This window comes from Colletotrichum lupini, chromosome 5 (genome assembly GCF_023278565.1).
Source record: "Colletotrichum lupini chromosome 5, complete sequence".
In the NCBI taxonomy this organism is placed as follows: Eukaryota; Fungi; Ascomycota; class Sordariomycetes; order Glomerellales; family Glomerellaceae; genus Colletotrichum; species Colletotrichum lupini.
Window position 1 is genome coordinate 6409869 of NC_064678.1, and position 24931 is coordinate 6434799.

The following is a 24931-nucleotide window of genomic DNA, read 5'->3' on the forward strand; positions in this document are numbered from 1 at the left end:
GGTGAATCAGGTCCCAGGTCCACTGTAAGCTCCCCGCCAGCCCTCGAGGTTCACATGTTTGGCTGTCGTGTTGCCCGCTGTCATTCATCCCGTCCCAACGGTTCTTCCCCTGTTCCCATCTACGTACCTACCTTACTGCACGTACCTCGTAGCACCAACAAAAACATCAGATGGACGGATTGGCACGTGTTTCTGACAAACGTTTGGATAAACGCTTCTGCCGCAGCACCTGATAACGTAAGGTATTGTCGTGAAGCCTCCCTTTAATCAATGGATTCCTGCCCATCTCTACCCAGAACCATCTTCTAGGCGCCTTGATCATGCAACAATGCGCAAAAAAATGCGCCCTAGAAGCTATGGTCAGGGAGGGCAGGATGTCCACCCAGACCTGACAATTCTCACTGATGACTCTGGCTGGTCCAGCCATCTACCAATACTGGCAAGATGCCATAGATGAGCCTCAATCGACTATTCATTGTCTCCATCGAAGTTGATCAAATGAGCCAGGAACAACAACAAAAACGTGGTTGGGTCTCATCCGCTGCCAGGAACCCGGGCCATTACAGGCGCCCACGTGCAATAAGTGATGCATCCATTGGTCACCGCCAGGGATTACCATCTTTCACCACCCGCAACTTCCCAGTCCCCCGGATGCCAGTTTTCTTCGGACGACATCTCGAATCTGAGTCTGGCGAGTCACCGGTACTCCATCTAGGCAATCTGCCCCGGCATGGCGCGTCAATGGTCCATGAAGAAATGACTGGGGTCTTGGAGCGGGGATCGTCGGTCTTCTCCATCTCGGTGCTATTTATCCAGAGCTCTCTCCCTCCCCGCATGCGTCGCTGCGATGTAGCTCTCTCCAGCTCCAGCCCTCTTGCTCATTCTCTCGACAAGCACCTCCGCCAAGATGAAGGGCCTCGTGCTGTCTTCCGTCCTCGCTCTCGCACCTCTCGCCCTCGCCGCCTGGCCAGAGGCCGAGGGAAAGGACATCAAGTACACGTCTGTTCCTGGGTACTTTTTGCAGGACGACAACAGCACTGATCCGACCGGCTTCGACTATGTACGTTTTGCCCGCCTTGGGAAACATTCCGATGCGAACCTGTTACTAACGAACCTGCCATAGGCCGCGGTCAACTTTGGTCTCATCAACCGGACGTACCCAACGGACAGGCACTTCGACCCCGAGGGCGTCAAGACCCAATGGCAGCGTTTCGACCACTGGGTCCAGTACCTGAACTCTGGCTGCCGCAAGAGCGACAGCGTTCAGTACAAGCTGCTCTTCATGGGCCGCCATGGTGAGGGCTGGCACAACGCCGCCGAGTCATTCTACGGCACTCCCGCCTGGAACGTGAGAACATGCCGCCCAGCACCACCGAAAACCAAGGGGCTACCGCAGCTAACGCGACCACAGTGCTACTGGGCCGAGCAAGACGGCAACGCCACCGCACGCTGGGCCGATCCCCTCCTGACCCCGGCCGGCGCAAACGAAGCTCTCAAGGCAAACGCCTACTTCAAGGACCGCTACGCGACCCAGAAGATGCCCTACTTCGAGTCCTACTACACCAGCCCCCTGATCCGCTGCGGCTACACCGCCAATATCACCTTTGGCGACATCCCCATCCCCGCGGACGAGCACCCCTTCATCCCCGTCGTCAAGGAAGGCTTCCGCGAGGGCATGACGGTACACACCTGCAACTGGCGCTCCAACAAGACCTACATCGCCTCGACCTTTTCGTCTTTCGAATTCGAGCCCGGGTTCGCGGAATACGACCCCCTCTGGCGCCGCAACGAGAGCGAGACGAGCGACGCCCAGGACGCGCGGTCGAAGGCCGTGCTGGACGACGTCTTCCGCACCGACGACAAGACGTGGTTGAGCATCACCAGCCACTCGGGCGAGATCACCAAGCTCCTGAAGGCGCTGGATCACCGCGCTTTCCGGCTGTCGACGGGCCAGATCATTCCCGTGTTTGTGAAAGCCGAGGTCGTGGCGCCGGTGCCGGTGCCGACGTTTGCGGCGCATGAGCCGTATTCCACGTGTACGAGCCCGCCTGTGACGAGTATTGCTGGACAGGGGTGTGTTTGCGCGACGACGGCTTCGTCGGGGCTGCTCCCGGCGGCTACGCTTATGGCGGCGTGAGGATTCCACGGGACGGTTTCTTCGCGTGGTAGCTTGTGAAACATAGAACCCCGGTAGTCGTAATGTAATGACGATTGTGAATAACAGAGACCGCGACGAGCTCGTTCGATTGCGCCTCGAAGGAGCCGCCACCAGGTTTCCCATCTGAAGCGGGCTTGTGATAGCGTAGAACCATGTTCGAAGCAGCCACCAGCTTTTGGCTCATCCAAAGCGGATGAACTCCCGGTTGAAGTTTGCGGGAGCGCATGGTGCGGGAGAGCGGCTGATCAACGTTGAGCTCATCTTTTCCATTCCGTCTCATCTAACCCGGCTGCGGGTCCAAATCTGTATCCGTGCGTGATGAGTGCTCCCTAGCGTGGCCCTCTCGGATTGTGACATTGATCTCTCTTTCTTGAACGAAGAAGATGGCGTTTTCTTCTGACTACCTAGCTAAGGTAGCCATCCGGATAACAAGCCCAACCGCGTGGGTGAAATGGTGCGGGTGGTGGGATTCAAGGATGGTATGGTCCTTGGCCGGGAGTCCGCTCACCACGTGGGACTCGAGCTTCTGGAATGTTTCAGGGTCTACGCGGGGAGACCAAGCTGCCTAGGTCTGGGACTGAGACTGATAGGAAGGCCCGGAGGCTTCCGGGAGGAGAAGGAGGAGGAGGAGAAGGATCAAGGGAGGGCATGTGCTGCGTTGTGTGTGTGCCGTGCTCCTGTTGTCGAGTCTGCGCTTTGGGCGCTGGGCGGTGGTAGACTCTGCTATTTAGAAGCAACGGCTCGGTGTCTGTGGGCGCTCGGGAGCAGATGATCTGCTTGACCCCGGGGAGATTGACCAATCGGCAACATTATCGTGCTTGATATTTATTGTAAAGTAATTGGTATGTATTGCGGATGATGAATGTTGTTGTTCTCGCTGCTCACGGGTGTTGCGGATAATGGATAGTCGGGCAAGGGGGGTTGAAGAGAGAGGGGGAGAAGTTTCACGATGGAATCAGACTTATTTAGTACCTCGGTGAAGGAGCGCCGGGAAATGGAGCAGAACCACCTGGATAGGAAAGCTTCCATGCGTTCGTGGTTAGCACGGCTGAGGAATATTTCGGTAAGCTGACCCTAGAACAGTTCTCGTGCAGCCATGCCCTTTTCCCGAAGCCATTTCGTTGTCGAGTATCTGTGTCGCCCAATTGAATGTGGCTTGCAGATACTTTTGCTCCGGTGTGCAACTCGGACGTGATGTGATGATGAGGTATCAAGTTTAGCTGCGAGTTGCGGTTTGACGGATGTCTCTGTGAGAGGCGCATTCTTCATACGTTTATGTTCCTTTTATGAAGCTGGGATTCGAGGTCTTACGCAACAGAAGCTTCTTTATATTTGCATCTTCCAATGCGTTCCGTTCTTCGATGATTGCGTACTGGGGTCGTCTCACTCGGGCGATTTGGGGAACACCGTGTAGGCGAACATGAGATAACCCGGCAGAAGATCACCTGCGTACCTGTCTGTGTACTATGTAAAGACCACGAACGGTGATCAGCATACAGTAACAATCACAGGGATAAACGCAGCGTGGGCACGGAGCTGATGTGTTGAGAAATTATCAGTAGATAACTGATCAGTTCCTGGAGGGTGGTAGGACCTTCCATCCTCCAGATTTCTGTAATAGCACCAGCTATTTGTGTCGTCTTATCATGTTTGGGATTATTTTCTGCCCGACTTAATTCCAGACACAACTCTTTTTTTTTTTTTTTTTTTCACTCTTGTCGTTATTTTTGTTGGAATTCGGGTACTCTTTTTTAGCCTTTTTCAAAACCTCCGAACCCCGCCAAAACAGGTCTCAGAAAGCACCCGACCGCCAAGTTCTCCAGTCCCAAGCACCAACAACAATACCTACCTTACTGTACCTACCTTAGCTACTTCAGGTGTTTAGGTGGTGCCCCGAGATCGTCGGCTACACAAAGAAAGGAACCACAGCTGCGAACGGACGGTGCAGACATTTCCCGCGGATAATCGCTATTACAAGTTCGCATACGTCAGGTGGATTGTTTGTTTCTGTCTGTACCTTACGAATGGCTCTGTGCTACATGAACCATCCCCTCACCTAACCCACACCGGCAAGGAGACTGCGGATAGTCCCTACATATTCTCTGGGAGGGGTTGTGAAGAATAGAAGAAAACACGCACGACATCCATTTCTCTCGACATCTTTTTCCCTTGCTCACTACCCCGTACTACGTCCTCACAGCTTTTGGGACCCCGTCCGTCTCCGAACATCATCCTGGACGTAGTTGACATCCACTCTCCCACTCCGAAGCAGCAACAAAACAAAAACAAATACAACAAACCCATAATAAAATCAATACGTCCCGGATAAACCTGACGATCCTCTCTTTCTGCCCATCCCACCTATCTGCATCACCCACCGTCGCGAACCCCCGTCCTACATCAAGCACGCCGAAGGCTAAAGCAACAGCAGAACGAAACCCGCCCGCGACGCAACGTCTTTTACACTTTTGAACCAAAGCAACTCCAAGCTCCGCGTTTCTCCAGTCTTGATTAAACTCCAACCTGCAGGCTGACGACTAGCCCCAATCTGTCCGGATCGCATTCTGCGTCAAGTGCCGCAACCCAGGGGCCTTGAGCTAATCTTAACCTGCGGTTCCTACAGGCTGCGTGTGCCATTCGTCTTGGTATCCTACCTAGTACCTATTGGAAGGGGGAGTGAGATCAACCTTCAGTCCAGTGAACCGGTCCTATCTCCGCCTTGCAGCAGCGCCATCAGCAGCACCAGCACCAGCACCAGCACCAGCACCAGCACACCACATCTGCTTAGCAGCAAACCCGTGGGCCGTGGCAAAGGGGGGAAAAGTGGCCTCGTGGCCTGCGATCGACCAACCGGAGACTTGAGACTGGGCAGACGAAAGCCATAAGCTGCTGCAAAAGCAAGTCAGAGTGTCAAGCAAGGGGGGTCCAACCAGGATTCAAGCGAGCAGCACGACGCAACCACCAACCGCCAACCACGCAAACCAAGCACATACGCACCCAAGTACGCACACAAACCAACTCAACTTTGTGTTCGTACCTTACCTTAGGCAAGGGGGGTAGCAGCAACTCCATTGTATCCATCCATCCTTGGCTTGCAGACTTCATTCAGCAAAGTACCGTACCTTACCTTACTTGCGCAAGGCACCCGCGAGGGAGAGAGAGAGAGAGAGAGAGAGAGCAAGACAAAGCAAACAATTCATTCAGCTGCACCACTCGACGCACCAACGCAGATACGCACACACTCCATATCCCTCACCGGCATCTAGCACTCTATTCATAACTCACCCACGCAAATCGCAACCGCAACGCAACACAACGCAACGCAGCAGTCGCAGCCGCACGCCTCGGGATCCAATACCACCTCGAACCTGGCCTGACCACGCGCGAAACCACCCTCGCCGATCGATTCGGCCCCTCGTCCGCCCTCCTTCGCCGGAATCCTGAACCCGGTCCCTGACACCCCTTCCCCTTCCACGCCCTCCTACTGCGTATCCGTACTGCGTACCCAACTACGGGAAACTCTTCCACCTCCCTGGCGCGAACCACACCGTCATCCCCCGTCATCCCGCCCGCTCTCCGTTCCCGTCCCCGTCCAGCCCATCCTCTCACACCTCTCTCCCACTCCCACTACCACTCCTAGGCGGCCCAGGCTCAGCCTCCAGGCCACCCCCTCCAACTCAAAGACATGCAGCGATCCGGACCACCTCCCACGACAGCCAATGCGCCATTCTTCTCCTCCTCCTTCTTCTCCTCTTCTTCCTCAAAATCCCGTCCCGGCACCTCCTCTGGCGAACCACCGGAAAAGTCCCAGTCCCAACCACCGCCGCAACCGTCCCCCTTCTTCCCGCCGCCCCTCCAACCGCAGTCCTCCGGCCCCAACGTCCTCCTCAAGGACCGCAAGAACTCCTTTGGCCGCAAGACCTCCTTCAGCTCGCCCAACAAGTCTTCCTCCCTATCCTCCTCCTCCTCCAAGCGCCGCGCCAACAGCTCCAGCTCCGGCGGAGGAGGCAATGTCGTAGTCACCGACCGCAACGTCCCGCCCGCACTCCCCGACTTCGCCCTCGCCGCCGCCGCAAAGATCACCCGCGACGCAGACAACATCCAGAGCCCCGCCTCCGCCGACAGCTTCTCCAGGATGCTGAGCCGTACCCAGACCGGCTCGACGAGCCTGGCCCCCAGCGACCGCCTACAACCCCCGCCCACGTCCGCGACACATCCCAACATGTGGCAGTCGAGCGAGTCTGTCGTGTTGCACATGCAGATGCAGGAGATTGCGAACAAGAGGATATCAACCTTGGACTATCTACGGAAAGCGTATGCTACCCTTCTCTCTCTCTCTCTCATCCTCTCTCTGCTTGGAATACTCGCGTGCTAACTACATGTCAAACAGACACGAAGGCCGAGTATACTGGTTCAACACAATCCTCTTCGACAAGCCCGACCTCGCCCGCATGCCCTCCTTTGAATCGCGCAAACTCGCCCGCCGCGCGACAAACTACCTCCTCCTCGGCCTCTCCCTCCCCACAATCGTCGACCTCTACGCAAACACCCCCATCGAGTTCCTCCGCAGCCTCAACAACCTCCTCCAAGAATTCGAATCCTTCCAACAACTCCACAGCGAAGGCGGCACCTCAACCTCCTCCCTCTCCCGCGCCCGCCTCCCCTCCATGTTCCGCCGCCAGGGCGGCAAATCACGGCGCAGCACCAGCGGCGCAAACGACATCGGGTACCCCCTCGACTCGGACTCGGCGAGCGGCGGAAGCTACGGCGGAATCGGGGGCTCGTCGAGCGCGAGCGCGAGCGTCATGTCCTTTGCGTCGAGCGACAACGATCTCTTGCCGGGGGAGGTGTACACGCACCTGCTCACGCCGTCGCTGCCGTTCGAGCCGGACTTCTACGAGACGTTTGCGACGCTGTGCGAGGTGCTGATTGACGTCTACACGAAGGTGCTGAGCCTGGTGCCCACGCCGCGGGAGACGACGGCGCCCGTGGCGGAGCTTTTTGCAAAAGCGGATGCCAAAGTGCGCAAGATCATCGTGCAGGGCGTCGTCAAGGAGTTTGAGGACAGCAGCAGGTCGCACATCAAGACGGAGGTGGCCAACATCGGCAAGGTTGTGCTTGGTGGGCTTATGTGATGGAGAATGCCGTACGGGATATATGGGACCCATGTCTGGAATGATTTGCATTGTTTTTTGTCTACGGAGTTCTTCTTTTGGCGCACCCCTTTTACGAATGGATGGTTCATGTTTGAAACGTGGAAGAGATTTTCGGCGCAGGGCATGTTATGGCGAGGCTTTTCAGATATACCATGTTCATGTTTGTTTCTATTCTTCTTTATATATATATGTATACCTCTATGACATGAGCCACAGGGAGAGCCAACATATCTCGGACTTTTCAGTCCTTTGATAATTGAATGATACTTAAGAGAAAGAAAAAAAAAATGTTCCAAGTGTTCATCAGATACCATAACGCATGTTTTGTCGCTCACATTGGCGGACCCTAAGGCCTCTCACCGTCAGTGCTTGACTCTATAGGTAATCATCATCGAACTTGAACTGTGTCCCAGCATCCCCCGTTGAATCCAAGGCATCATAGACGGGTGAGACTTCCCACGAAGTCCAGAGTGTAGGTGTCTAGCCCCTTTGCGGACCAACAAAGAAAGATTGAAGACGAAACCTTCAAGAAACAAAACCCAAAAGGTTTGGATTGAACCCCCCTCGCACCAAGAATAAGCCCCATCGAGTAACACGCCCCAACCTCAGTACAGAGGTCGTGGGCGGGCAATCGCATACCTATCGATCTCGACGAAAGACCCTCCGACGAACCCTTGAATTCGCCCGGCAAGCGAGACCCTACCAACGGCCACCCCGTCATCGAAAGCTCCTCTGACCCATGATCCCCAACTCGCAACTCCCCAGGCGCGGACTCATATCTTCATCCAAAGGGTCCCGGAAAGCGAAAGCAGGGTCTCGAAAGAGCAGAGGAGACCAACGATGTAGCGACGGGGCAGGGTTGTGAAAGAGCTCATTGTGTCCGGACGCAGGTCTTGGAGGTCAGCCGCTGTGCTTCTATGGCGGCGCGTTTCCGCGGCGTTTTGGCTTCCCCTGTAACAGGGAAGTAACGTGTGTCCGGGGACTTTCTCCCAAAGCTTTCGCATTTGAGACTCCCGTGAAGGAAATCTCCGTTTGTGAGCTTCGATGGCGATTTGTCGGACGAGGGGGGTTGAAGAGAAGAAGAAGAAGGGAAGAGAGTGGACGCGAAGCTTGCAGTCTTTTTTATAAAGAAAAAAAAAAGTTTCGGAGCTGTAAGGTGGGGCTCGTTTTGTGGCTGTTGTGCTGTGGGGACCTCTCTCTCTCTGCCTGCCTTTGAACGGAGGTGTGGCTCAAGCGCAGGGACGTCAGGCACCCAGCCTTGTGGCTTTTTCAGCCAATGGAAGGTGGCCATCACTTTTCGCATCGCGACTGCCTTCGTGCCTGGTCTGTGGAATTTGGACGGGAAGCTTCACTTGGAGACGATTCCCAACAGCTATCTGAAGCTTCCAGCCGCCCGCCCCTATTGCCAACAATCCTCTTCAGCAGACACACTGATCGACAGGACAACGCGTATTTCGAAATTTCCTGACACCATTCTGACCGCCCACGCAGAAACACCATAACTACGTAGCTCGATCGACAACACACCGACAACATGTCCGGCCTCTTTGGCGCCGCATCGGCGGCCTCGTCGAGCAACACGGTCGGCGATCTCAAGCAGGACGTCGCTCTCAACAACCCACCCGAAGACAGCATTTCCGATCTCGCCTTCTCTCCCGCTCAGAACCAGACCAGCGACTTTTTGGCAGTCTCCAGTTGGGACAAGAAAGTCAGGATATACGAGATTGCCCCCAACGGGCAGAGCGAAGGGCGGCACGCCTACGAACACGATGGCCCAGTCTTGGGCTGCGACTGGTCCAAGGTATGATATCTCCGTTTCTTACGTCCATACGTAACGAGTCTCTGGCTAACTTTCTTCCAACAAGGACGGCACAAAAGTTCTCTCTGGCGGCGCCGACAAGGCCGTCAAGCTCTGCGACCTGGGCTCCCAGCAGACGATCAAGATTGGCGAGCACGACCAGCCGGTCAAGTCGGTCCGCTTCTTCGAGTCGTCCGGTACTCCGATGGCCGTGTCGGGCTCCTGGGACAAGACGGTCAAGTACTGGGACATGCGCTCGCCCACACCCGCGGCGTCGCTGGCCTGCCAGGAACGCGTATACACGATCGACGTGCGAAACGATCTCCTCGTCATAGGAACCGCCGACCGGTACATCAACGTGGTGGACCTCAAGAACCCGACAAAGTTTTACAAGACCCTGCAGAGTCCTCTCAAGTGGCAGACGAGGGTCGTCAGCTGTTTCGCGGACGCTGCTGGCTTTGCCATTGGTAGTATCGAGGGACGTTGCGCGATTCAGTATGTCGAGGACAAGGATGCTACGTAAGTCTTGATTGCTGTGAATACGCCAACGAATTGCGGCAGGCGGCTGACACTGCACAAACAGATCCAACTTCTCCTTCAAGTGCCACCGAGACCCTCCCGCCAACAACGTCACCAACGTCTACGCTGTCAATGACATCTCCTTCCACCCCGTTCACGGCACCTTCAGCACGGCCGGCTCTGACGGCACCTTCCACTTCTGGGACAAGGATGCCAAGCACCGTCTCAAGGGCTACCCCCAGGTCGGCGGCAGCATCACGGCCACCACCTTCAACAAGACCGGATCCATCTTCGCGTACGGTATCAGTTATGACTGGGCTAAGGGCTTCCAGCACAACACGCAGGCGTACCCCACCAAGGTCATGTTGCACCCGGTTCAGGCGGATGAGTGCAAGCCTCGCCCGACCATGAAGAAGCGATAAATGTAGAAAGGTGTCTAGTGGTTGGACGAGTTAGATTCATGCCTGGGTGAGTCGGTGGACGGTGTGCGTCAGGCAATTGAGCACAGGACGTAGGGGGCAGACGACAAGTAGATGTTATTGCGCCAGGACGGACACCTGTGTAATGTACGAGGAGGGTCGATGAATTCGGGGTTTTCAGTCACCGAGGTGCAAGCAAAATGTTAAGGATCGCGAAACATATCCGCGAAAAGGAGTGTACGGTAACGGACGATACCAAATTGGCAATCAAAAGTTTTTAAGAATCAATTGTCACCGTGCCTTTGCATGTAGTTAGTTGGTGAGGCTTGAAGTTTGGGCTGGATCCGCTCAAGCAAGATCCAAATGTGAGCCATTGAATTTTTGAAATGCTACTCGTACCCGATTGTGAATGTCAAGTTGGTGTTCCTACCAACTGAATCGCAATTAAAACCATGTAAACCAACGATGACTGAAAAAAAAAAGAATTGTCTCGACTGCTATCCAAGCAAGTCCACATACTAACATGACGTTGAAGTAACATCATCCGCTTTGCTGTTTAGTCTCACATCATAACAATCATCCCAACCCTTCCGTCGGAGCACACAGCATTTCTAATGCTTCTTCTCTTAGAAAGCAGGCTTCTGCGACGACCCAACAACGTTATCGACAAGTCCCTTCCACAAATCTCTCAGACCGGGCTGGTGCGCCTCCGTCTCGGCGGCGGCCTCGCCGTCGTGGGCCCACTTGAGCTCCACGCCGTCCACGCCGAAGCCCTCGACCTCCGTCAACGCGGCGGCGGTGGTGACGTTTTCCGGGTGCGCGGCGACGATTGAGATCTCGGGCTTGGAGAGCGGGAGGGCGTCCGCGGCGGAGGCGGGGGCCTGCTCGTAGAGGGACTGGTGTTTCGTGGTGAAGGAGTCTGGGAGGAGGGGCATGCGCATGCCCGCGAACTCGTTTCTGGGGACGGGGTCGTAGGAGATGGGGAGGATGGTGAAGTCCATCCCGCCGGCGTTGGGAGAGGATGATGCGCCGGAGGAGAAGGTTTGCATTTGGCGGACGCAGGGGGAGGTCCGGGTTGGCTGGGGGGTTGGGCGGTGGGTTGTGCTCAGGGTGCGGGCGGACTGTGGTGTTGTGTTAGTTGGGGTTTCTTGTTTCAATAGTAGAGCTTCTTGGTGAGAGACTGCGGGGAGGGAGGGGAAGGGAGGGGGGAGAGAGTGTGTGACATACATCGTGATCGCGGGTGCTCCGGTTCTGGAGCAGCTCTGCGTATTTCGGCATGAGGACGGCGCCGTGGTTGACGTTGTAGTGAGACTCGAGGAGGCCGCTGGATCGGCTGGCCGTGGCGGCGGAGTTGATGGAGCGGGTGAGCTTTGCGACGGGGGCGGTGATGCGCGACATGTTGGCGGTTTTGGGGGGTTGGGGGGGTTGAAGAGATTCCGATGTGTTGGTTGATGTTTTTGGGGTTCAAGTGCCGACCAGGCTCGTAGTTCTGATAGCTTGTTGGAAGAGGTTGGTGACGATGTCTTGAGACTCAGATGTGAGGTGAGAGTGAGAGGTTGCTTCAGGCTTGCTGAGTGCGAGTGGCAGAGTAGATGCGTGTGTACGGACGGACGGCAGATGTAGTAGAGTTGATGAATGGTTGGATGGATGGGAATCAAGAGAAGATGGAGGGGGAGTTGCACGGCAGATATACAAACGCACGGAAGGAGGGAAGGGCGGGTGAGAGATCAGAGATCAGAGACAACGAGACAGAGCTTCACTCACACACACACACATACGCGCACTATCTTACCACACGAGCATTCACACACACACGCACACCTCCATGCACACAGGGCGTAGATACACACCCTCTCTTGTCTGACGACCCCCGGAACTGGAACTGGAACACTGGGAACTGGAACGGGGACTTGGCCAGGGTGGGCCGGCGAATACGTTTGGACAGGTTTGGATTGGGGAGAGGGTAGGGGCATGGATGGGATGAGATGCGACGGAGTGAGCGGTGGGATGAGATTGAGACAGAGAGACAGAGATAGAAGGGGAGGGGGAGGGCGGTCCCAGGTCTGGTCTGGGTTCGGGGATGGGATGGGATGAGAACGGCGGTTGCGGTTGTGCCGGTGGAAGTGGTGAGTGAGTGAGAGTGTGGTATGGTGGCAGACCAAGGTAAACGGTAAGAGTTGCATCCTATCTGAACCTACATTATGAGGGAATGAGAAAAGAAAGGTACTTGCGTTGCTGAGAAACGTGGAATCAGGGTCAAAGTACAGGTCGCGCCCGTTGTCCGTGTAAGAGGTACGAAGGAGGTGGATGTACCCGGAGGTCCGGTGAACGGCGGAGGACAGCCTGCATGGCATGGCATGGCCTTTGGCCTTTGGCGGAGGGTGAGAGCCGGGTGCCGGGAGTGGGTGAGATACCCTTGCCAGCAGGCACTTGGTATCCGTTTCCGCATACTTTCTGGGCTTGACTTTCCATTAGTATGGCTAATGAGTATAGCGCTATCGATCTGTAGAGCTTAGTTGAGCCTGTAAGCTGCCAATGTTGTGCTAAGAGTATACTGCCGTGAGAGTGAGAGTAAGTTGAGTGAGTGAGATGGCCCCCCCTGGCAATTGTTGAGGAGGGATCCAATCAGATCAGCAGGGGCCCCAGGGAGAACAAGTCATGGTTATTTTGGTTGGTTGAGTGGGGGAGAGAGAGACGCACCTCAATGTATGTGTCGGCATTCTGCCCCATGGGTGGGAACGCTATTGTGCCACCACGCATGCACATAAGGCGAGTCTTGTTTAGTCTGTTCCCCGCGGATGCAGTTGGTCTCGTCCTTCTGGTTTCCAGAGGAGCCGACGAACTCTACAGTGAGTTACGAGTCGCGAGGCAAGATCACGTAGACTATGAAGTTACATGGGCAAGTCCATCGCCAGACTGGCTGTACGTAGCTTGGTGGGTATTGCGGATGAGCATCCGTAGTGGCCACACTATTTTCCAACTATTATACAACAGAAATCCAAGCAGGAGTCGGGGAGCACTCAGCAGTCTGGGCACCAGACCGCCCCGATCTGCGCGGGGCGCCGCGTGAGCTGACGACGGGAGGGGAATGGCGCGGGTATGGCATGTATTTCCAGCCAACCTACCCCAACTCCCCTCAAAGCTCTCAGGGATTTTGTAAAATGCTGTTGCTGTTACCGTCACCGCTCCTGGATCTGGGATCTACTGGCGCTGAACCCAGGGTTCTGCATTGTGGTGGTGGTGCGAGGACTGATACTTACCTTTCAGTGACCTCCCGCGGAGTCGGACACAGATTCTAACCGTGCCAATCGTGCCAATCTAGTGCCGTTCTGTGGAGAATGGAACGGCTGCCGTTTGCAGATTCACTGTGACAGTGGGCCCAGTACTCTATATCTAAACTTGGCAGGAAACGAGGCGCTGGAGACAAGAGAGACATATCCATCGATGCGCAAGGACGAGAGAGAGCAAGGATGGGGCACGTGTATGCGATGAGCACGTTCAGGCAAAGAAGACTCTACCCGTGGAGCCTGGACTGGGTTCGGTGGTTCACTTGGTTTCTTCGAGGTGGTCGGGTACTGCGATGAAGCAGCTTCGTGACCCTGCCAAGGCGGGCACCGGACGGGAGGTAAGCAGTAAGGTAGGAGTAGGCGAGCGTGGGTTGCCATAGCGCTTTTGTCCATAGGGAGGAGGGTGGAAGACTGAGCGAGAACGGCCGAGCCTATTCCGCCAACCCCAACCCAGAAACCTATCAAATTCGCGGTTGGTATCACCGTGCAGTGATTTGCTTGGTTGTGCGAGTCTAAACTAGTGCCAACTGCGAACTGGCTTTCTGGTGTCAGATTGTCATGGTTCCAATCGTGATGCCAAGTTCGATGATCGAAGAGACGAGCGAGTTGCGGTGGTGTGAAGGCGAGGAAACATGATGGAGGGGGGATGACGAGCGGTTCCCTCTAAGAGATTGACACTGAAGATGCAGGGGACGACGTTGGTCAAGCAGACGAAGCAGACGAAGCAGACGAAGCAGACGAAGCAGACGAAGCAGACTCAGAGGCAACGGCGATAGCTTGATGTCAGACAGACACGTTCCAACGTCCCCATGGGCTCTTGGGGGGTTCCCGGTGATACCGATAAGGAACGGGCTGGGTGTTGTTAGACACGCCCTCCTCAACAGAAATAGAGACATCCATAACCCTTTCAAGCCTGGCTGGTCCCTGGACAGATTGTCACAGTAGCAGAGCAGGAGTAAACAGAAAACCCCAGATACCAAACTGGGATTCCACAGATCCGTCGCATGATAGAGTCGCCTGGGCGCGCCAGTGAATACACAGCCAGTATCGCTGACCAATGTCACCGGAGTTTAGGCACTGTTACGTGGCTTGCTCCACGACTAGGTGTCGATGTTTGTGATGATTTTCAGGGACGGCATTAACTTGAGAATATGACTATGCGGAATTGCAGATCGCGCGGCGCCCTCCGTACCCATCGAAACGTCAGGTATCCATCAAAATGCTTGTTGAGCTGAGTTGGCATGGCATGGTACTCCGTATGGCATGGCTGGCTCCCAGGCTGTGCACCGGGGAAGCGTGAAGCGTTATTGACTCCTTGTCGACTACAATTTCCACTTATGAATCAAAAGGAGCTTGGCTACGACAATATTGACTGGCACTGACAGCGCGGGTTGACTTTCGCCTTGACAGTCTCCAGGTCCCTGCTTGGTGCTTGGGGTGAGGGAACTCGAGGCGAGCAGGAACAGAAGACAGAAACGGGGGACAGGCGAGAAGAAGGACAGGGAACTTGGAAGGGAAACCAAAAGCTTCGAGACGTTGAGGAGCTTGGGCCAGCTGCGGGTCCCCCGGTACATGCACGCCGGCTTCCCGTCCCTTTGCCCCCACTCACACCACACTACGTACCAGTGCTTACTTAAGGTGCCTTAGTAAAGGTACGAGGATACTTCTCTCTTCGTCAATCCTCTCGGTCAACAGCCCAAGCAACCGTCACCAACACGGCCATCTGAACGGAGTACAACACTCAGCAGCCAGCTCACACTTCCTTCGCTCTCACACCCGCGCACTATGAACCACAGACGCACCACTGACGCTCGCTGTTACTACACCTTACTCTGGCGTGTCAGGGCCCGCTGGACGAACCGTCAGACTCGCTCAGGGCTAAGGCACGGCTGGTCTGCCACTTGAAGATTTGTTGACCGAGACGCGCATTGGCGTCCTTTTTCCGTCGTCTCCATCCATCCTCGCTATTATTCTCTCTCTTCAGCAACGGCTGGCTTGGCCATCGTAGCGCTTCCCGTTCCTGTTTTCGTCGTCCGTTCTTGGACACTCTCGTCGAGCTTCCGTCCTGGACTCTGGACTCTGGCCTCTTTGGATCGCAAGTTCTCCTTTCGCTGTGGTCGCCCCTGGGATTGTCACAAAGAATCGTCGTAACATAGGTACCGCCCTGCCCTGCCACGCCTGCCAACCAAGACATGCTGGGGCTGGTTAGCGTATTCCCCCCTGCCGCCGGGGGACCTGCAACCCCATGATCGCCCTTGTCGGCTGGGCATGCCTGGCCTGGATGGGGTTCTCTCGCTCGACATCACTGGCCAGTCGCTCAGGGCCAGATGGCGGACAGGGCGAACCGTTGAGGCTTGACTCTGGGCTCTTGAATTAACCCTCCGAAGATCGCACTGAGCCAAGGCCAGTCTATTTGCCTGCCAACATGGTGGAAATTGCACCTGGGACAGTGCATCAAGGTATAAACAAGATGACGGACAGATACACAGGGCGAAGCTACACACTGGCACGATACGCTGGTGGTTGGTAGGCAAGCCGGGACCTGGAAGCTCAGGGAAGCTCCATAGCTTCTTGGGCTCACCGCTTGGGGTTCAGATCCACCATCCCGGGGGTGTTTGTGCCGCTGCCGCAGGTCGAATTACTCACTGAATTGGCGTCAATATGATTGGCCACAGGAGAAGGACGATCGGCGCATGGCCAGATCGTTGGGAAACCTTGCCAGAATCCCATGTTCTTCTCGAAATGTCCACCGTCACAGACGGCGACCCACGACAGTTTTACGGCAATCGTTCTCCGACTTGAGGATGTTTGACGGTTCGAATGGCCAGGTTGGGCGGGTAAGCAAACAGCGCATCTTGAATCGGTCTTGTGCACCCCTACTCGGTGCGAACGGCACCTTCAAAATTGTTCCTCTCTCATCCGCGTCTAGTTCACTGCCAGTCCTTGAAGCTTATGCAAGGTGTGGCAAGCTACACTTCAGACGGCGTCTCAATCTGTTGTTCGCTGTCCGAACCAGACCTCCGAACAACTCGGCGATATTCACCCCCCGTTGACCATGAAGTCATGAACAAGACTCCATCGAGATGACAAGAACCTGATTCATGAAGAAGCCTTCGAAAACGGATCCTTGATGACGACGGCAAGGAGAAGCGCCGAAGAAGGAGGCCTAGAATCCCGAACGTTCTGATACTCGCGCCCATGCAAGCGGACGGATTAAAACCGAGAAGAAGAGGTCGGAGAGCGAGGTATCTATCGCCGAACATCAGACCAACCCGTCGCCGTGGGGGTCGTTCGGACAATTCTTTAATGGCTGGAACCACCAAAAAAGACACACGAATCAGGGCCGAGTCTGTGCGAGGGGGAAAGTTCTGAGAGGAACCACTGGCCCGGTTCCTCGATCAAGGGAAGGCCCTGGAGTCTGTTCCTTCTGGCGTGTGTCTGGAAATTCTGGTTCGACTCTTGTTATTCCCCAGCGCCGGTATTTTTAGTAGCCCATGGCGTCTCGGACGGGGCGACGGCCGTGCGACGACGTCTGCCGCTCCCGTGTATGAAGTTTGATTCTTGGACCATGTTAGTTGTGCTGGGGAGACTGACAGGATGCTTCGGCTCGGCTTCTTTGACAAGATTGTACCTTGAAAGAACTACACTGTGGAAATCCATTATCGGGAATCCCATGGGGAGCTCATTCTTGCGAAGGAGCTCCAGACGGGGTGGCTTGACTGATACACGCCTCATCTGCGTCCGGCCACGCCGCGAATCTCTCATGTAGTAACTACGATTGGCGCCTACATGTGGCGCGATATCGATGGCCTCGTTCTACTATTTTGCCTTCTCAAATGCCTACTTCATGTGTAAGTACGCATATGTTCCATGCAAATGCAACTGCAATGCTGTCTGAAAGGGTAGGTATGTATGCGCGCCGACCATTTAGATACCAACACGCACAGATAAGGATTATTCAGAAAGAAACATGCCGCCGGGCCTGGCTTATTCGAGATTGGTGATCAGGAACGCGTGATTGGCATCCAGGCACTCGGGAGTACCCTACCTATGCCTACCTCTCTGAGCCTCTTACATTGGAACACTCAGTGAGGCGAATGAGATGCGGACGATTTCACATTCACCGCTCATTCCCATGCTGCCCCTAATCCACGAATCCGAGGTGCCGTCTTCGCCTCAGTACCCAGTCACATTTCATGATCTCAGACACGCGGATCGCCAGGGAGAATTCTACGTTTCGGGGCGGTCGCGGCGAGGATACCGGACGCGGGAGCTTGTCTAAGATAAGAGATTGTCTCTGGACACACAGTGGCCGCGGCCAACGATACGTCGTTAAAGCCGCTGTGGCGCTATTGGTCCACGAGCTGTGATAATGGCGTTTGAAACATAGAGCAACAAGCTGGTGTGGCAGATATCATCTATTCGAGATCCGCGGATGAGCAAAGAGACGGGCCGGGCCCGGGAGATGGATGGACATCGTCGTAACAACCTTTTTTGGCATGGGCCTCCCCCCCATACCTTGCGTACCTATCCATATTCTCCAGCCCTTCGCAGGGAGCGCGGCTCGGAATTACGAGGATCCAATCATTTCGCCTCACCCCGCCCACGTGTTTGGCTGCGGGCGAAAAGGTCTCAAACGGGGGCCGGGTGTGGTGTGTCTCTCTCAACAAGACCTCAAACTTCTGCCATCTCATTCCGGGGCGTAATGAGTCTAAGCACCCCGGGACCTGCCAAACGTGAACAGCCAATCATTATGTCCGAATCGCCGGGCGGTCCGGAGCCGGGGATGGGGTCGCCGGCTCCGGCTTTTATTTCGCTCGGCATGGTTGTGATTGATGAGCTCCGCTTTCCGGACGGGAGAGTTCTTCGCGACGTTCCCGGCGGTTCTGGGTTTTATGGTGAGTGGAAGCTGTGGCAGCCGGACTTTGAGCCTCACCTATTGTTGGCTTCTTCTTCCTCGGTGTCGCTTTCTTGGGAACATTTCAGAGGGTGAAGCTCAGCTTCTAATATTGGTTAGGTACTCTCGGCGCACGCCTTGCCATTCCGCAAAATGAGTCTGCGAATGTGTGTTGTGTCATTACGGCTGGATCTGACTTCCCGACTGCTGTGAGACAGCAGATTGCGGGATGGGGTGTCACCGTTCATTATGACGAGACGCCGGATAGGCTGTCAACGAGAGGTCTTTTGGAATATGAGAATGATGCCTTTGGAAGTGAGTTGCTGATATCTTTCCTGCATGAATCACGTACCCGGACTAACATCGACTCGCAGAAAAGACATTTCGATATACTGTGCCACCATTACACCCGAATCTAGCCCGGCTTCCCGAACCTCTTCTTCGATCCTCAGTAATTCACACCCTAGCGACGCCAGAAGACCTTGAGCGCCATGTGGAAACTCTTACGAACCTCCGCGGTCAAATGGAAAACCCAAGTTCCCTAATCGCATGGGAACCATCGCCTCTCAACGTTCACAACCGGAAAGCCGAGCACTTGAGAGCCCTCCACCTCTCAGATATCTGTTCTCCAAATGACCACGAACTCCTCCGTATGAAAGGCATAGACGAGATTCCGGGAGTCCCTTACAACAGAACACTGATAGAACGCCATGCTATCAACCTCTCCGGTGGGATCAAGGCATCGGGGCATTCTGCATTGCTGGAGGAAGTGCGGAACAGACCGCGGGTCACGGTCATCAGGTGCGGCGAACAGGGCTGTCTCACGATTCCCCGGGGCGGCAACCCGATATGGCTGCCCCCTTTCTACGACCATGACTCTTCGAAAGTCCAAGACCCCACAGGTGCCGGGAATGCGTTCCTCGGAGCATTTGCAGTTGCTTTCGCGAGAACAGATGACGCGGTGCTTGCGTCCGCGTATGGGTCTGTGGCGGCCGGCTTCGTTATCGAGCAGATTGGTCCGCCTCGGAGAGAGGTCATCGACGGCAGAGAGTGCTGGAATGGGGAGGCGTTTGAGGACAGGTTGAGGACATATCTGGACAAGGTCGCGACATGGTCGACCGATGGAGTACTGCAAAGCAAGTAGATCAAGAAGCCTCAGGATGGTCATAGAACGGGTCGGACTTCCCGGTGGTCATCTGGGTATCATAACGAGATTCTAAATTTCTCGACTTCTAAATGCTTGATAACGTGGCCACTCGCCCAAATCCGTGTTCTAAGTTTTCAACCCTTTTTCCTTTCGCCAGCTTATACACTGCCTTTCACCGGATAACCTGCGTTCCCTCAGCGGGCTCCAGAATCTTCCACTCGCAGCCGACGTTCTTATCGGCGTTGTTCTCCCTGAGAATCTTGATGATCTTGTTGGCAATCTCCTCAAAGTTGCTCGTGGCGAGCGCAAGGATGGTGGGACCCGCGCCGGAGAGGCAAACGCCGAGGAAGCCCGGCTGCGTGCTGGGGGACATGCCCTCAACGATCTGGCTCAGGCCAGGGATGAGGGTCTGGCGGTAGGGCTGGTGGATCTTGTCTTGCATTGCCAGGTGGATGAGTTCCGGATCTGGGGGGGAAGTGCCCAGGGCTACGGGGAGAAGAGCTATTCTCTGCATGTTGAAGGTCTGTGGTTTGGTTAGTCGAGGATGGGACAAAATACATGAGGGACTATAGGGGGTCAGGAGGTACTTACAACGTCGGGACGGGTGTAGTGCGGCGGCAGCACCTCACGGGCGAGGTGGGTAGGGACCTGGAAGTCGGGAATGATGGCGATGGCCTTGATCTCCTTGGCCCAGGGAAACTTGATGTGGTGGCCAATGCCGTGGGGCGGCTCCGGCGGGGTCTCGCCCGTGTCGACGCCGCCTGCCGGGGCGGGCAGGACTTCGCTGAGGGGGATCTCGATGCGCTGGACGTCTTCGGGCTTCAGGGGGCGGAGGTAGGTGCCGACGAAGCCGCCGTATAGCGAGGCGCCGACATTGTCGGGGTGTCTCTCTGGTTTGTTTGTGAGTAACACTGCATTGGGGATGTCGAGGGTATCAATACTAGAGAAAGGGGGTTACTCACCAATCATCAAACAGAAGTCGAATAGTCTGTCCAAGCTGAGGTGATCCAGGTGTCCGACCTCTTTTCCGAGCATGACGCCGGCAACGACAGCGGAGCCGGAGCTACCGAGGCCGCGGCCGAGCGGGATGGGGTTCTTGATGTGGACATGGGTCTCGACAGGGAACATCCGCTGGCCGTGGCACCGCAGGACATAGAGGGCGACGCGGGTGATGAGGTTGACGGACGGGTCGAGGCTGATATCAGAGGAGCCCTCGCCCTGGCCCTCGTAGGTGAGGCGGCAGCTGAGGGGCTCCGAGGAGGAGGTCTTTGAGCGGTCGACGGTGACGTGCAGCTCGAGGTAGACGGAGAGGGCGAGGCCGATGACGTCGAAGCCGGGGCCGATGTTGGCCGAGGACGAGGGCGTCTTGATCACGAATGTTTCTTTGGTCATGGTAGGCGAGGCTGGCGGGCGGTGTAAGTTGGTTGGATGAGGGAAGGGGGGTGAGTGTGTGAGTGTGTGTGTGGGCTGAGGAGGTAGGATGAGGTGAGGGGTTCAGATCAATTCGGTGAGGCGGGGTGAAAGCTTCACGTCGATCGACGGTTGTCTCAATGGAGGTTATGGAATGGATCTGTGATACCTTCTGGTGGCTTTTACGTGAGACGAGTATGAAATCTCACGCAGAAAAGTGAAAATGAGAGTGAGTCTAGCTCAGTATTGCTTAAACTGGTGTCGTTCGTGACTCAAAAAAATTGGACGTCGCCCGATGACCGGAGCGTCTCAGCGGCCCGGCGCTGCTTCCTGGTGGGGTGAAGCCCTACAGTGTACACAGGTACGTCCCCTTCGAGTGCGGGGTGTCCCTCCGGGCGGCCATTGGCCAATGAGAGTACTGGATGCTGCTCAATGCACGGTCAGCTCTCAGCGCAGTGTCAGTGTCTTATCGCCCTGCTCCAAGGCTGAACATCCTCCACTCAGCGCACCTCACCTCACTGGAATGAGGTGACCACACCTGCAGCTCTATCTTATCTTATCGCGTAGCCTCTTCCTTCTCATCCAATTTCCTTTGACTTTCTCTGCTCGGAGCCTCTTGCCAATGACAACTGCATCTTGCAACTACATCTCATGCCTCATCCCGGGGTCAGGCTGTGTGACATACTGCTCACTGCTCTCAGCTTTCGACTGATTTCAGAAGCTGGCGGCATCTGTTGCCTTTTGACTTGTCGACTTACCAACACAACCAGCCTCGTCAACAAACTGCCAAGTGTTCCACACTCGGTCAAGATGCTCGTCTGATGATAGCAATACTTCAGGCGGACCACAGAAGTGTCGATCTCTTGAGGAGCTCCTCGTGATCTATCACAGCGATTTGGATAGCATTCCCCTTGACAAGTTGGGATGTCATCCGTATTAATCTATTCTCTTCCTGGCCTTACATCAGCCCATCTCCAAACTCCATCTCGTATCGCTGTCTTCCTGCGAGCAACTCGCCTTCGGGTAGTCCCCGAGACTGCAGACAGCCGAGTCAGTAGCCTGACTGGGCATCTTTCTCCCAATACTCGAAATGATCGTGGCTCTCTTCACGAAGAGCCGCCTTAGGCACGGAATGTAATTCCGAAGGACTCGCTGCCAGGAGGGGTCTCACAGTGACGACCATTCACCGCCTCCCTCGTCGAAGATCTATCAGGAACTCCCAAAAGCAAGCGGGGATCAGGACAAGAGCTCGTGTTCTGCCGAGCCAACCGCATACTCCACCGTCCATCGCAAATGCTTGCCAATCGCGTCGGAAAGCTCCATTCTGGAGTTGCGGAGCTACGGATGGAGATTCACTTGCTATGCAGATGCCACAAGCGTTGTGGCCATGACCAACTGCTATTCTCAGCTCAAAGACGATCACTTAGAAGAGCATCACAAGAAAAGGGCGGCGAAGCTCGGATACATCGGACACCCCGCGGACGGCGACGCAGCGACCAACACAGCGATCGGCCCATTTGTCCCAGACGAGTGAGACTGCGCGTGCTGATCCGCGCTTGCGCGCTTGTAACGTTGCTCGACGCCGCGGATGGTCAGCACGAAGCGCTCCTTATGCCAATAGACGGAAGGCGAATGAGGGCTAAGGGCTACCAAGTTGCCCACTGCCCTACTGCTTCGCCATCATGAGCGAGCTACGATTTGTTAGACTCAGCGCCGGCGCTCACTGGCGTCGAGGTCTCTCCTCTTCATGCTGTGCCCGTGGTTGCGGTACGTAGGTCTGACTTTTGGGGCTCGTCTGAACGTGGGATGGCGCCCGCCACAGCCGTAAGCCCATGACGCTCGACGTTTGCATCGCAGAACGCCAGCCCCAATCCTCCGAGGATGCAAGCCCCGACCACTCGGATTCGGGGTTTTTCATGTCAAGTCTTTTTTTCCTCTTCCTGTACGACGAGGAAACAGTAAGGTCGCAGCGGGCAGCGGACGCATGCGTTGGCGAAGAAACCGTTTCTGGCGACCAGAAGCAACACGAGGAAAAAAGAGCCACCTGACGTTACGTCCCGCCGGCATTGTGTGGGGAAAAACAAGAGATCAACACCTGTTGGCGGGAAAGTCGCCCGACGCACAAATGAGCCAAGTCCTGCATATTGAATCGAGGAGGCTCCTCTGCGACGGCCCAAATAAGTTCAGAAGGATGTAAAAAAACAAGCAAAATACTTTGTTCCAAAGAGCATACGTTGAGTTGTGATAGTCTCATTCGGAATCAGTTTACTTCTCCCTTCTCAAGCGGCTGGAAGGAAAGAGAGGCTGGCAAACCGGGGCAAAGATGCGGAACCAGGGAATGCTAAACCCAAATAACCTTAGCGGTGTTTAATTGCTAAAAACAGCCCAGGATGACAGCCCTGTCGCATGCGACGGTCAACTACACACCGTCGCCGGTCCGTCGCAGCAGCAGCCAATTCGAGGCATCGCGTGTTTGTTCCCGCCCCATGCCATGAGCGTGAGCCCCCTAACGGCGCTGGGCAATCGGGGCTAGTGAATACGAGAATAATCCTCGCCTCCTTCTAGTGGCCCTTTCCCCACGTCAATAAACCAGATCTGTGATCGGCAGTGCAGGTGGTGCTTTTTCTACAGACTACGGATCAACTCTCTCTTTTCCCTTGCTTCCCGTAAACTGCGCCGCTCAATACGAATTGAAGGAACCCTGGGGAAGGCTTGTCCCCTCTCCGGCAGTCATCCCATACGATGTGACATGTAGTATGGAGTCCTCGCCAAGCCGGCCAAGGGTCCTGTTGCCGGCCATGTCACGACATGACGCTATTGCCGGAGAGACCGCAACGTCATGGATGACTTTTTCCCGCCTTCTTGCTGTATTTGTCGTTGGAGACCATGATCCGCTTCGGTTCGGGTCTGGTGATGGAGCCTAAAGTAGTGAAGAGGCTGATCATTGTTAGGGATGAGCTGAGATCGAGGCTGTATAAGAAGAGACCGAAGACTCGCCTCCTTCGATCAACTTCTCTCTCAACCTCATCAGCTTCTACACCAGCATCTCCAACTACTACAATCACACAAATCTACAAACAAGCTTCCCTAGCTCCATCTACAACACCACCTCAACCACACCTTCACCACCCCAAACACCACATTCAAGATGCAGTTCTCCAACCTCGTCACCATCCTCTCCTCCATCGCCGCCGCGGCCGCCGTCTCCGTCTCCTACGACACCGGCTACGACGACGGTTCCCGCTCCCTGACCGCCGTCTCCTGCTCCGACGGCGCCAACGGCCTCATCACAAAGTACGGATGGCAGAACCAGGGCCAGGTCGCAAAGTTCCCCTACATCGGTGGCGCTGACGCCATCGCCGGCTGGAACTCCCCCAACGTAAGTTTCACTCTTCTTTCCTCATCCCTTCGCCAACACTTGTTAACACACACGATAGTGCGGCACCTGCTGGCAGCTTACCTACAACGGCAAGAGCATCAACGTTCTCGCCATCGACCACGCTGGCTCCGGGTTCAACTTGGCTCTTGGCGCCATGAACGACCTCACCAACGGTCAGGCTGCTCAGCTTGGCCGCATTGATGCCCAGGCTACCCAGGTCGGCCTTGACGCCTGTGGTTTGTAAATTGCGACGACACTCAAGCGACTTAATGACAAGAACGGCATATTAATCAGCATCAAATAATTGGAGGATGTTCGATTGGGAGGACACCCGACATTGCATGGAACCGGCGCTATTCAATCCTTTGGCATATGCATATCACGATACATTCCTTACATAGAAGCATAATCAATCATAATGAGACGGGGCTACCTGCCTCTGCCTATTTGCATTACATGAAAATTTCGTCGCTTGGGTGATACAAGCTTACTTGGTATTCATGATTGGCTTACAGTGAATCTTGAAGTTTTTGCTTGTTTTGACTTTGACCATTTAGCTACCGAGCTGTTCCTACCTAGGCTCTTCAAGCTCACATTGGATATCGCCTGACTAGTGAGCATGGGTAGCAACAGCCATCATAGTTCAAACTGCGGCTTGAAATGGAACTTTGATGCATTCCACATCCATTGATCTGATCGACGCGATACGGAGTGTTTAGCCCACAGCTAACTACCTCAGATGATAAATAAGCCATGAGCCG

At 55.3% G+C, this 24931-nt stretch overlaps 8 protein-coding genes across 8 annotated transcripts; 5 read left to right on the forward strand and 3 right to left on the reverse strand.

The window, feature by feature from the left end:
• Window positions 1-328: 328 nt before the first annotated feature.
• Window positions 329-3083, forward strand: CLUP02_11337 (phosphoglycerate mutase; the record flags this gene model as incomplete). The annotated part of the gene is made up of 12 exons (XM_049290305.1): window positions 329-376; window positions 454-801; window positions 854-1060; window positions 1124-1348; window positions 1412-2036; window positions 2072-2133; window positions 2184-2272; window positions 2324-2431; window positions 2492-2508; window positions 2572-2871; window positions 2927-2988; window positions 3066-3083. 12 exons carry the CDS (start codon window positions 329-331, stop codon window positions 3081-3083), a joined length of 2109 nt encoding a protein of 702 aa, XP_049147450.1.
• A 2760-nt stretch (window positions 3084-5843) lies between these two features.
• CLUP02_11338 (uncharacterized protein) lies at window positions 5844-7293 on the forward strand (the record flags this gene model as incomplete). Its single annotated transcript, XM_049290306.1, has 2 exons — window positions 5844-6472; window positions 6549-7293. 2 exons carry the CDS (start codon window positions 5844-5846, stop codon window positions 7291-7293), a joined length of 1374 nt encoding a protein of 457 aa, XP_049147451.1.
• Window positions 7294-8848: 1555 nt separating this feature from the next.
• Window positions 8849-10053, forward strand: CLUP02_11339 (WD domain-containing protein; the record flags this gene model as incomplete). The annotated part of the gene is made up of 3 exons (XM_049290307.1): window positions 8849-9115; window positions 9180-9631; window positions 9696-10053. The coding sequence occupies 3 exons, from the start codon at window positions 8849-8851 to the stop codon at window positions 10051-10053; spliced, it is 1077 nt and encodes a 358-aa protein (XP_049147452.1).
• Window positions 10054-10676: 623 nt separating this feature from the next.
• On the reverse strand, window positions 10677-11448 carry CLUP02_11340 (uncharacterized protein; the record flags this gene model as incomplete). Its single annotated transcript, XM_049290308.1, has 2 exons — window positions 10677-11171; window positions 11278-11448. 2 exons carry the CDS (start codon window positions 11446-11448, stop codon window positions 10677-10679), a joined length of 666 nt encoding a protein of 221 aa, XP_049147453.1.
• Window positions 11449-11514: 66 nt separating this feature from the next.
• CLUP02_11341 (uncharacterized protein) lies at window positions 11515-17072 on the reverse strand (the record flags this gene model as incomplete). The annotated part of the gene is made up of 23 exons (XM_049290309.1): window positions 11515-11620; window positions 11748-11804; window positions 11872-12509; window positions 12751-12894; window positions 12946-13171; window positions 13234-13274; window positions 13339-13368; window positions 13437-13875; window positions 13937-14093; window positions 14141-14261; window positions 14315-14387; window positions 14422-14492; window positions 14530-14651; window positions 14717-14941; window positions 15031-15120; window positions 15198-15532; window positions 15573-15778; window positions 15842-15920; window positions 15984-16051; window positions 16108-16279; window positions 16311-16586; window positions 16672-16761; window positions 16846-17072. 23 exons carry the CDS (start codon window positions 17070-17072, stop codon window positions 11515-11517), a joined length of 3993 nt encoding a protein of 1330 aa, XP_049147454.1.
• A 1018-nt stretch (window positions 17073-18090) lies between these two features.
• On the forward strand, window positions 18091-19378 carry CLUP02_11342 (PfkB family carbohydrate kinase; the record flags this gene model as incomplete). Its single annotated transcript, XM_049290310.1, has 3 exons — window positions 18091-18278; window positions 18449-18549; window positions 18654-19378. The coding sequence occupies 3 exons, from the start codon at window positions 18091-18093 to the stop codon at window positions 19376-19378; spliced, it is 1014 nt and encodes a 337-aa protein (XP_049147455.1).
• Window positions 19379-19553: 175 nt separating this feature from the next.
• Window positions 19554-20773, reverse strand: CLUP02_11343 (homoserine kinase; the record flags this gene model as incomplete). Its single annotated transcript, XM_049290311.1, has 3 exons — window positions 19554-19904; window positions 19973-20292; window positions 20344-20773. 3 exons carry the CDS (start codon window positions 20771-20773, stop codon window positions 19554-19556), a joined length of 1101 nt encoding a protein of 366 aa, XP_049147456.1.
• A 3166-nt stretch (window positions 20774-23939) lies between these two features.
• On the forward strand, window positions 23940-24414 carry CLUP02_11344 (cerato-platanin; the record flags this gene model as incomplete). The annotated part of the gene is made up of 2 exons (XM_049290312.1): window positions 23940-24170; window positions 24229-24414. 2 exons carry the CDS (start codon window positions 23940-23942, stop codon window positions 24412-24414), a joined length of 417 nt encoding a protein of 138 aa, XP_049147457.1.
• Between the last annotated feature and the right edge of the window lie 517 nt (window positions 24415-24931).